At 40.3% G+C, this 12,722-nt stretch overlaps 1 protein-coding gene across 1 annotated transcript; it reads right to left on the bottom strand.

The window, feature by feature from the left end:
• Window positions 1-135: 135 nt before the first annotated feature.
• tdrkh (tudor and KH domain containing) lies at window positions 136-12,265 on the bottom strand. Its single transcript, XM_051069089.1, is given in 19 exon segments — window positions 136-778; window positions 887-968; window positions 2,688-2,742; window positions 2,885-2,995; window positions 3,105-3,256; window positions 4,298-4,362; window positions 5,913-6,088; window positions 6,181-6,285; window positions 6,287-6,348; window positions 6,466-6,736; window positions 6,738-6,791; window positions 6,866-7,005; window positions 7,607-7,805; window positions 8,472-8,563; window positions 8,660-8,705; window positions 8,707-8,821; window positions 10,867-11,011; window positions 11,153-11,245; window positions 12,052-12,265. Coding segments are annotated over 16 exon segments (1,764 nt in total). The 5' UTR covers window positions 10,932-11,011; window positions 11,153-11,245; window positions 12,052-12,265; the 3' UTR covers window positions 136-778; window positions 887-912.
• Between the last annotated feature and the right edge of the window lie 457 nt (window positions 12,266-12,722).

Below are 12,722 nucleotides of genomic sequence, written 5' to 3'. Positions count from 1 at the left end.
GACTCAATTTAGCACACAGTTTACTAAAAATGCATACTGTGTCCTTAAGCAATGCGGACTTATGTTAGGGTTAGGTAGGCTTGAGAATTTACCCTCATCTATGTTCCTGGTAAAGACAGTGTGGAGTGAAATGACTTTAATTCACACTCATACGTTTTTATTTTGAAACATACATTTATAGCACAAACAGCATTTCAAAGTAAAAGACACATTTTATAACATAAAATAAATCTTTTAAAATATATAGTGCAATCTATTACTCCTCTGAAGACAAACTAACACTTTCTTCTGTCCTTAGCTAATGATACAGTAACACAATCTAAGGACTGCATTCAATAATACTGAATGTTTTCATTTCCAAACATAATAACTTAGTAAGCCTAATATGTAGGCCATTAAATCTGAATGTGGATAGAAGTAGAGAAGGTTAAACATTGCTAGCCCCAAAGCAGCTGCCCTCTGGTTCCACTGACTCACAGTGCCTCTAACTAATAATACTGGCATTCTGTTCTTGTTCCTCTCTTCATTTCTTGAACACAAAATATAGTAACATTTACGCAAAGCTGAATAAGGTACAACAGAACGGCATAAATGTAAAACAAAGAATCCATTGTGTGCTGAAGCTACAACAATAAATGAATATGGCTGGAAGAACCATTGCACATTTGTGAAGTAGGTAAGGCTTCACAATCAGGAGTTATATGGCTGAGTTTGGGTCAGACAAGGAAACGTCCCCTTCATCTCATTAGAACTGATGCTGAGGAATGGATGGTCAGTGCTGGAAGATTAAAGAAGGTGAAGTTATCACTTTTACAGATGTAATAGCTCATAAATCGGTTTTTTAGAGAAATGTTGAAACTACAGTCATCAGGACAGAAAACAATACCTTGTTATTTATGTATGTCTTTGGTTTCAGAGCAGCTCATCCTCTAGGACATCATCCACACTTCCTGAGATTGAGGCAACTTCTGAGATACAGAAAGAAAACTCTTCAGTTACACTCTTACAGCAATCACTGTCTGTTTTATGCAGCACAGTGCAGAGGGTTGACAGTGAAGTAAGGAATAATTTGTAATACAAAGCCCTTATAATTTGACTGAAATGTCATAAATTACTTACAGAGCTGGACACTGAGCTTAATTACTTTTTTGATTTTGACCAAAATGTGTCTGGAGCACCAAGTATAAAAAGCCAGTCAAGTACTACAAGCTGGGACTAAATGCTTGCTCAGATTCTTTGTTAATTCCTTGATCAGATAGTTGAGAAGCTTAGCTTGTTGTATTAAAGCTGCATTTTTTCCACATGGGGCAGAACTTCACAACATGCTAGAAATCACACACTTTTGATATATTATGGCAGTACTCATTAACTGGCAGCCATGGGCTATATCCAAAGCTTCCCGCCCGGCCCCACAGAGCATTAATGAATTAAATAAGCACGGGGAGGAAAAAAATCACGAGCTGGCTGATGGGCCACCAGTTGATGATCACTGTTCTCCACTGTTTCCCAGATGCTGACTTCTAATTTATTTATTTATGTACAGTGAGTATCTGTTTGTTTCACTTGCTGGAAACAAGTTTGATGAGAGCCATGAGACTGAGCGAAACAGTGAAATGTGATATAAAAATATTGATTAGTGAAGCTTTGAATTAAAAAAAAAATTTGAGGAAGCCTGTCAATATTTAGCATTTTTGCCAAGCTCAAGTAGCATACTAGCACCAGTATCAAAAACTGACAGCGTATATTAATAAACGAATGCACTGCAATTATAAGCAAAAAGTTCCAAGAGTGCTTTTAATTGCAGTATTCAGGGCAACCATGACACCAACCACGACCTACAACATCGTTTGGTTCAGGTCCAGCTGATGACTGGGGGCTTTTGTTGCTTCTCCCTCTCTTAGTTGCTGCCATCTCTCTACTGATTAAATGAAGAAAATTAATTAACAAATGAAAAATTGCAATGTGCAAACTTGCACACTGCAGATGTACAGATCCAAGTGGCAGATCTGCCTTATTTTAATATATTTCAGAGAGACATAAGTTCTCACATTATCCAGCTGAACTGTCAAGGTGCAGAACTGTGTTTGGGTCCCAGTGCCATCCGTAAGGAATGAGAGGAAACATGTTTGTGGCTACTAACCCAAAGCATGTGAATTCTAATTCAATATTCACCTGTACCTGCATAATTTGTTGTATTTGTTGCAAGCGTTAATGGTGAAATCTATCCTGTTTCCTTCTTGTCTGTAAACTGGTTGGTTCCATATTTCTGTTGAACGTCTCTGTTAGCTGGGTGTCACATCATACTCAGGTGAATGGTCCATCTTCTCTTCTGGTTTTATCTGAACACTTAATGTGCATTGCAGGAGCTGCCATTTTATATTTATCCAATATTTTTTTTGACGGAAACACAAAAAACATTGTCCTTGTCGTCCGCCATGTTTGTTTACTCTCAAATCACGTTTGACTGCGCGAGATTTCGAGTTTTGCGAGTCCAGACTCTGGTTGCTGGTGGACAGAATCTGGCAGTGTGTGATGTGCTGTGTTGGTTTTCTCACTGCACACCACACACTATAAGAACAAAACTAGGAAATCTGTCATTATATGTGTCGTGATGTGTGAGGTCTCACACATTTTTAAATTAGTTAAGATTATAAAAATCATTTGTCTCAGTGTCAGTCTGTACTCACCTGACAAGCTGATACAGGAGAGACTGAGCTCTGATGATGCTCCTATCACATCATCCTGTAAGATGGAAACAAAAGACACTGTCAAAGTGTTTAAGCAAGTGGACGCCAAGCTGTTACACTGTTGATTAAACTGATGGGCATAAAATACTGGCCTCAGTTTAAACAAGCTGTGTGAATCAGTGTGTTCAGTGACTGACCAGCATCCTCTGTAGACAGCTAAGATTGTCACCCTCAATCCTCCCGTTCGCCACCTCCTGGAAGCTGACAGCGTGGCCGAGTCGGATGAGCTCCTCACCAACATCTACAGTCTAGGATGAACAGTGCTTTTTACATGACACGTGCAAGAAAACAGGAGACAGGGTGAGAGACGAGGCAAACAGATGGACACAGATAAATAAGTTATAAAGGTTTTCTGACCTTGCCATCAGTGTTGGCGTAGAGCTTGACACTAGGCCAGGAGGAGATCTCAGAGTGAGAGTAACTGCACAGTTTGGCCTGCAGGGGTCTCCAGGAAGCACAGTAAGTCAGCTGGTCAAAGTCATCCAGGGCTGCCTCCGTCCACACCTCTCCTGAACAATGACAGACACAGTTCAGAATATTACATACAGTACCAGTCAAAAGTTTGGACACACCTTCTCACTGGAAGGTTTTTCTTTGTTTTTAATATTCTCTACATTGTAGATTAATACTGAAGACATCAAAACTATTAAGGAACACAAATGGAATTAAACTGGTTCTTCAGCTGCCATGTCTTTGTGAGACGCAGAAAAGGTGAGTGGATGGTTTCTACATGTGTGGTTCCCACCATGAAGCATGGAGGAGGAGGAGGAGGAGGAGGAGGAGGAGGAGGAGGAGGAGGAGGAGGAGGAGGAGGAGGAAGAGGAGGAGGAGGAGGAGAGGAGGAGGAGGAGGAGGAGGAGGAGTGATGGTGTGGGGCTGCTTTGCTGGTGACCCTGTTGGTGATTTATTTAAAATTACACTCAAACACTTAACCAGCATGGCTACACAGCATTCTGCAGTGACATGCTGTCCCATCTGGTTTATGATTAGTAAGATCATCCTTTGTTTTCAACAGGACAGTGACCTCAAACACACCTCCACACTATGGAAGGGCTAAGGAGAGTGATGGAGTGCTGCGTCAGATGATCTGGCCTCCACAATCACCTGACCTAAACCCAACCTAGATGGTCTGGACTGAGTTGGACCGCAGAGTGAAGGCAAAGCAGCCAACAAGTGCTCAGCACCTCTGGGAACTCCTTCAAGACTGTTAGAAAACTGATCCAGGTGTCATCAGAGCAAAAGGTGGCTACTTTAAAGAATCTAAAATACAAAACACATTCTGCTTTGTTAACACTTTTTGTTTACGAACATAATTCCATATGTTCCTTCATAGTTTCAGTGTCTCCAGTATTAATCTACAATGTAGAAAATAAGAAAAACAAAGAAAAACCACTGAATGAGAAGGTGTGTCCAAACTTTTGACTGGTACTATATATATGTATTTAGATGGATGGATGGATGGATGGACAGACGAGACAGATATTTTTTCACTTAAATAATTTTTCTTAGTTACACGTTTGTGTTACAAAGGAATTCAGATGAGGTTTTACCTTTTGGTCTCACTCCTGCTAAGTTGCACTCAATAGCTTGGAATGGTAGGCTGAGGAAGTCACTCCTGAAATATTAATGCAGCAAAAATAAAAGCTGTTAACAACTTAGCTCTGCCACCAACAGTACATACACTCTGCAGCTGCATCGTTGCACACAAGAACCCCTTTTCCCTGCCTAAACAAATGCAAATCTGCAAATGTGTAAAATGAATACACTGTTTTATGAGGAGTAGAGATGAATACTTGTCTTGAGGTTTGAGCTGAGAAGAAATAAACTTAAACATTTCATGGGCCAAGTACGGCTTACAAGAAATAGTCTCTGTCCTTTTCTTGGTCTGTTGTCAAACTACACAGAAAAATCAAAAACTGGATCGATCAAAATCCTCAATAAAAACACTTAAGAAGAATAAGATGAGAAGTGCAGATGTGATGCACCAAAAGAGTAAAATGGATTTTACCACAGTGAACATTGTTGTGGAGAAAAACCTTTGTTCTACACAAAACTGAGTGACGCCAGACATAAGTTAAGTACATCATACAAATATGCAGAGAGCAACATAGTTACATAGAGATAAATACAGTAATAATTCCATCTGCTTTTCATTTGCTGCTGGATAAAAGTCCTTTGGCATTAATGATTTAATGGCTGTGCACCATGCTACGTTAATTTGACCCTGTCTGTCCTCTCTCCCCGACTTTGGTGCGCTCTCATTGAATACTGCTCTTCTCCCATCTCATCCCTTAATTGTCCTGGTTTTGGGAAATGAGGAATAGATATACAGTAATGATGGGCCTAAATTCTGTGTCAAACTTTGAACAACTGAGATTTTGTCTCAGAAATCTGTCTGCGACAGGAGGATTCTGGCAATATTTGTGTACTGTGTATCAAACTGTACTTGCAGTCCTAATGTAAAACTTGTTGTAACAATAGTCCAATGATTGTGTGTGGTAACATTGTAATTTGAGGCTGATCATGCAGGGGTAAGGATGGCAACAAGCTTTAAGGAACACATGTCAAATGACCAAACTGAGACTAACATTTATACCAGTTTACAAAAGTGTATCATTCTGTGTTATAGGCCACAGCTTTGGTTTTACAGGAAAAGTTTAGATTTGTTAAATACCTCTGAATTCAATACTCATGCGTCACTACTAGGGACCAAATGACCAGCTCAGAAGAGGGTTTGTTAAAACTAAACTGTAAAGGTGCACTTCTTAGCAGTTACCTAACATTATCACCTCATATCCCAGGAAAACCTGCACAGATGCAAATAGATTTTCAGATATTTTATCCTGTTTTGTAGCAGTTGGTGACAAACTCCACAGTCTTGGTTCCATGTAGAAAGGTTCAATTAGAGATAATATAAGGCTTTGGCAGTCCAGGACTGTGGACTTTGTCCCCCTTCACTAACACTGTTGTCAACAGAGGTGTCACTTCATGGCCAGTACGGAAAGAAGAGATGATCACAGTACCAATAACTTTTTTCAAGTATATATGTACATATAAGCACTATACAGACCTGAAGAAAGCTGAACTGTTCCTTCAGCATTCATTATTGTGCTGTGTTACTTCCCACAGTGAATGTATTAACGTGATGTATGGGACTTCTCTTACCTCATACGGCGGAGGCTGTCTCTGGGCAGTTCCCCATTGTCCCCAAAGTCAACATAGTAAAGGTCCACTAGTCCAGAGCCCAGAACTCCCAGCACCCTGGCCCTGTTCCATGTACCGTGGTCTCGGTACGGAGCAGCCACAATGTCCCCCACCACGATGGTCTCTACCCTCTGCTCCTGTAGAGCAAAGAACAGGGACAGTTACACACTGGGTTCTGTGTCAAAAAATAACATTCAGTTAAAAAAAAGACAGTGGGACATGTCCTTACTGTGGGGCTGCCACTGTTGTAGAAGCGGTTCATCTCCTCTGTCAGTTTGTCTAGCTGAAGGGAGCGAACCCCCAGGATCTGGATCCAGAAGTGGTTTGGGTTCTCCTGACGCAGAAACATAAACCTCGAGATGCTCATCAGGCTGGAAGCTCAGGTCTGGGCTGGGAACTGGACAACACACAGAGACAATAAAATACAACCTCTGTATGATCATGTTTAAGGACAGCTTATAGTGAAGTAGTTGCAGTGAGGACTGAGTCTTAATAACAGAGACAGTGAACTAACTTTCAAACTTGGAAACTTCTGAGAGGGAGTCTGTGGAGAAACTTTCCTCCTCCTCCTCTCTGCTTTCTGTGCTGCTGATTTTTAGCTCCTCCATCTTGTCAAAAATATTTTCTGGTTCTCCTGTGCTTCCATAAGTGTGAACTAGACCATTTTTCACTGTCTGGAGGTGGGGACCATTGTTGTTTAAACCCACAGGTGCTTCAGTTTCTGTGCTGTCTGGCCTCGGATTTACAGCAGTATGGCCGCGTTTCTGGCGCAGAGCAGATGACTGCTGAGATCTTTGTCCTCACCATCATGTCCTCTCTCACTTTCTCTAGAATCAGCTCCTGCAAACAGAAGTAGGAGTTACGTTTATTCTACCTAAATCAAATAATAATCCAGATGAATGAATCCTGTTTACCTTGGCCTGTTTCACTTCCTCTCTGGTTCCTGTGATTGTAACGTTGCCCTTTGCCTCAGGACCATGCACCTTCTCTTTGGAACAAGCCACTTTGGCCCCTGTGGTCCTGGTGATCAGTTTCAAACTCCCTCCACCACGACCTGCAACAAGGAGACACACACATATACACAGGGATGAACACTTTGAGTTAGACCAGTAGACTCTGAACATAGCAAACACACGTTAACACTGATGTGTTGAGGAGAGTCTCAGAATTTACAGTTTTCTTGGAAGCAAAAAAAGGGACCATGATTGGTCCTTTACCCTAAATTATCCTGAAATTAACCAATAAACAAGAGCCATGAGATGTTCACTACACTAAGGCATGTTGTATTAAGAGCAGGAATCATATTAAAGCTACAGAAAAACAAGCTTAAACACTGAACATCTGGAATACATTCAGCATGGTATCTTCACTTCTCTTCAGCCACATAAATCCTAACTGACACACTAAGTGTTTAAAACACAGTTGTAACAGAGTGAATAAATGATAAACAAACTATATAAGTGACACCTTTCACACTGCAGTTAGTCAACTGACCCACAATTCATATAAAAATAATGATGGATATGAGCTAATGAGAAGTAATATATGCCGTCATCAACACTTAGCTCAGCATCAGTGTTGAAAGCGAAAACGCCCTGTGGGAAATGAATAAAGTCTAAGAATCAATCTTATCATCCTAAACATCTAGCACCTACCTATTATACGTCCAAAGGCGGTCTGAGGAACCTCCAAAGCCACAGTGACAGGTTCACAGTCTGTGACCAGGTTCTCCAGGATGCAGCGGGCCAGCAGGATCTGTTCCTTAGAGCCCTGCAGCAGGAAACACACGGCCTTACATCCAGGCTCCCCTGAATCAGGCAAAACCCTCACATGAGCTCCGGATTTTTGGGTCACCTGAAACAGAAAGAGACAGCTGACTGAATGAGTGAGTTCACACATTCATGAAACCTTGGATACAACATCAAATCCATGATAACATCTGAATGAACCCCATCAGGAAAATGATAGTGGGTGTCAAATATCAGATACATTATAACACCCTTTGAGGCTATTTTCTTTACCATGCAAAAAAAAAACTAACTCAGCCAACTGGGTGATTAAACAATTAGATGATCTACATAAAATGAATCAACCACTATTTTGATAAATTAATGATTTCAGTAACTTTTCAAGCAATATTCCAAACATTTGATAGTTTCAGCTTGATTTGACGGGGGTTTTTTGTGTTATGTATGACAGTTAATTGAAAATCTTTTGTTTTTTTCAGTTTTGAACAGTTGGTCAGACAAAACAAATAATTTCAATGTCACACTAGGCACTGGAAAATACTGCGCATTTCCCCCATTTTAAAGATGACGATTTTAAATGAAAACTCTGTATGAAGGCCACACAGATTTCAATATTACAATAATAAATGTTGGTTTCTGTGTCAGAGTTTGTTTACAGTAGCCACTGAACATGTGATTCAGCTCAAGCTAGCTAACAGGTGCTCACTGGCTAAATCAGGTAGCAACTGTTGAGCTAAGAGACATGTGTGACTGCCTGTCAAAAGGAACTCACCATATCCAGAAACTTGGCTTGGTATCTGGACATGTTCCTATAAACTTCTACAGGAAGTGTCATCTTTGACATCTCAGTGTCGGGCCCCTGACCTGTTCATGGCATTCAAACAAACACAATAAATGTAATTTATCATTTTATACATAAATTTGGCTTCTGACAATTCGTCTTTGTCAGCAGATACTCACTGTTGTTGGTGCTGCTTATGTGGCGATAGACAATGTAGCCCACTGTAGGCCCCAACAGAGAGCCCAGCAGCCAGAGCCACCATTTTGCCCGAGCTTAAGGTGCTCTTGTGACCCTCATTCACTACATCCATGACACGCCGTGCAGCCGACGGGATGCTCCACCTAAACACAGACATGACACAAGTCTCCTTCCATCGTTGGTATTAGGCCTATTACAGATGCCAACTGTCCTGCACACTCTCTCTCTCTCTGAGTCCTGTTTATCAGCTACTGTCTGTGAAGAGTCTTCACAAGAAGTCAGGCGTCTGTCTGTCTGCGTGCTTCACGACAAGAGAATAAACTGAGTGTTCGTCATGTACAATCCAGTGTTTTGTTGGCTTGCTGAGCAGCTGTACAATCATGCAGCACAAAAAATAAAGCATCAGCCAGCCTAAATTAAAAACTGTAGATCAGCTGTTCTCAAACATTTCATAATACAGACCACTTCATTAGGTTTCTCTGGGGAACCCCAATTGACTGGACTCAGGCCCACTGACATACAGTTGTATGGAAAAATTTGGGCACCTATGGGCAAATTCCATATTTTGTTGATCTTTACAATGAACAGACGTTAATACAACTGCTGCAGAAAATAAGCATTCCTCAAATGTTAATGCAATTTTTCATTTCATTATTTATAATGTACTGCCACATGCCTGTCTGCTTTGATTGCTTTACTGACTCCCCTGCTTGTTTGGCTCTGCTCTGATCCTCTGTCAGTTGCTTAGAGGAGCCCATGATTGTTGAGGTTTGAAGAGTCAAAGACTTTATCAGCTCTGGAACTGTCATCAGCTGAAGATAATTCTTGCTGTTCTGGTGAGTTAGTTAACATCTAACAGGTTAATGACGTAAACTTTTGCACATGGTTACAGTTTAATTTTCTCTTTTGAGAAAAAAAATCTTTTAATAAAAAAAAAATGAAATGTGCATTAACATTTGAAGAAAAGCTGATTTTTAACATCTGTTTGATGCAGGTGTTGTGTTATTTCTTTTCACTTCAAAAATCAACAGAATGTTCAGTTTGCCCAAACTATGTATACAAAGGTATATAAGAAAGTGTTATACTACTGAGTAACAGCATACAGTAAAGACTAGTTGACATGAAAGTTCAGCGTTGATTGAGGGAATGATGGAATGAACAAAAAAAGTGTATTCCTGAACAATTCATTCAATGATCATTTAGAAGTTGTTCTAGAAGTTGTTTTGATCATATTACATGAGCTTCATCAGCAGATGGAGCTTGCTCAACTGTCAAAGAATTGTAGCTATCCAAATTGATGTATTTGGGGCATTAATAAGGTCTTAAACCTGCAGTGTGGAACATCTGTCTCCCCCCTCTGGAGCATCCTGAATACTCCCTGGGTTTTTCTGCCATATTGCTAGTCACTGTAGAATGCAGAATTGCTGTAGAATGCTTTAATGTCAATATTACTAAGGGCCAAAGTTCAGTCTTGAAGTTGAGATACCATCTTCAAAAACATGTCTTTACCCCTTGATGAAGATCATGTGATATGACCGAAAGGTTCAGAACAAGCACTAAATGGACCTAGGGGTGAAATGATTTTCTCAACTGCATAATCATTGTTTAGAGGGACTCATTTGTGATTCTATAACGGAAATCATTTCCATTTCACAGAATTATGGTGAATTTCATTTGATCCTCGTGTTTTGTTAGGGGACCCGTTTAAGTCCACAGACCCCACTTTGAGAACCACTGCAGGAGATTCTTACAATGTAGACTTTCACTATCTCAGACTACATCATTTACCTGAAAAAACATGCACAAGCAGTCACATACACACAATATAGTCCCCTAAATGCTTAAACATTTAGTGTTTACTGCACACACACAGCACTGCGGCTCGTACAAATGCACCAAGCCAAACTGCAGCTGGCCTCACCCTGACAACCGGATGTAATGCACTAAAAGCTGCTGCTGCTGCTGCACGCATGGAATACCATTTACTGTATTTGAGCAACCTCCAGCCATTTTATTGACCGCTGAATACTTACATCCAATTGTTTCTGAGGCTTTTAACATCACACCACTAAAGCTATTACTAACACTACAGAAACAGAATGCACTGGAGGTAAGCCAACAGCGAAAAGTATTGGAACCACGCAGCACCAGGGAGCACACAGCACCACCATGCAGATGCGTGTCTCACTGAGAGAAGAGGGCTCTCGGGCTGTAGTTGAGAAACACGTGGGACTTGGACACTCCAACGTCCATCTCAGAAGAATCGTGACAGTAAGACACAAATCTTCTCCAATCCTGGCACTGTTTTTTGTGCACATCCAAGTTCAAGACTACTGACAGACAGGCAGAAGGGAAAGAAGGTTTCAGCATTTCAAGTCACTACATGACAGTAACTGGTCAGTCACATTGCACTTTGATGCACATTTCATCAGAAATCATCACAGGCTTCACTGTGGTTGATCACACATACCTACCATAACACAATAGGATGACTGATCACATTCTTGGATTTCCCAAAACTGCATCCTGTCTGCACACTGCGTTTATGCTATGAGGACAGAAATTCGCTTTAAAAAAAAAAAAAAACTATTTATCGTGGTATTTATTTCTGAAAGACAAACAAATATCTATTAATAGAATTCCAGACTTTTTTGTAATTGCTCGGGTGTTTAGAGAATTTCGGACATTCAACAGATCCGCAAAGCAGCACGTAGTTCCAATAAAATAGTGCTAATGACACAACTGGTTGCGCTGTTTGTTTCTGTCGTCAACACGTTGTCCTTGTTAAAATAAACAAATAACTGGTTAGTTGGTGTATTATTCGAGCCGGAAACTGAATCATATGTTCAGCATTAGCACATACCATGTTTTCAGTGTTTTCAGTCATGTTATACATGGAAGCTATTTTTGAGCAGAAGCAAAGCAGCTTTAAATTGTAAGATTTTTAAATGGAGTTTGGTGTGACCCCTCTCAAACATAACCTACGCGACTTGCGGATAACCTTGGCGTTATCTACATTCTGAGGCATCATTTTTTATCATTTATTAATTTATATTATTGGACCAGTTGATCCGTCATTGCGAAGCCGTGAGCCAGTATATGTCCCGACTGAAATGAAGACAATATATTTTTCTTTCCGAGCTGTCAAAACGACCGCAAACATACTTTCTCCTCTGAGCCATCCAAGCTAACTTAAGCTAGCTGCTGGCTGACGCATGCAAGCAAGACACACATTCAAAAGAGAGAACCAAACCTCATTAGCACGCGCACATACTCAATACACAATACAACCTCTGTACGTTTTCAGAGGTCCACCGTCATTCAAAATTAACAGTAAATACATATTACATTGTATGACACTTATGACACTTACAGAGAGACCCTCGTTGTTTTTCGGATTGAGCCGGTCTGCAATAGCTGTCAACCTCGCCGGAGGAAGCCCCTGAGAACACCGGAAACTATTACTTTGAAGGTTAATAAGCCCAGTTACGGTGTGAAACAGCGATATTGCTACTGCCAGTGAACAGACACTTTCCTCAACATTTCACGTTGACATGTTAACCAGAAACGTGACTACAACTTACACGACATTTACTTTGAAAGGTCAACCGGAAGCGTGTCTTAATTGGACACTTGTGTCGGTAAATATGAAGCTTTGTTGAGGAAGCAGATCATTGTCATAAAAATTTGAATATATCAGGAAGTGGATACCAAATTTAGAAAATGTTAAAATGTGATCATTGCTGAATACTAAATGTTGAAATGTTATTGAATTTCTCGAAATATTTATGAAATATTTGGCTTTGAAAACTATCTTATGATGAGCAAAATCCCAGGTGTTTTACTGGATGTTGAAAATTTTCAGACAACCATAGAAAAAATGACTAAGGAAATAATGTTATCAGTTATGAAATAACGTTATCAATTTGTCTGCCTATGTCTTCAACAGGGTGCTAAAGTTTAAGCAGTGGCTTATTATATGCCAAAGTAATGGAACCAACCTCCACACTGGGCCATAATTAATTTTTTTCTTTTGTTTTACTT

The sequence above is a fragment of the Lates calcarifer genome, unplaced genomic scaffold, assembly GCF_001640805.2.
Source record: "Lates calcarifer isolate ASB-BC8 unplaced genomic scaffold, TLL_Latcal_v3 _unitig_5786_quiver_433, whole genome shotgun sequence".
Taxonomy (NCBI): domain Eukaryota; kingdom Metazoa; phylum Chordata; class Actinopteri; family Centropomidae; genus Lates; species Lates calcarifer.
The sequence above is the reverse complement of the archived record's forward strand: the minus strand, read 5'-3'. Positions and strand labels throughout refer to the sequence as shown.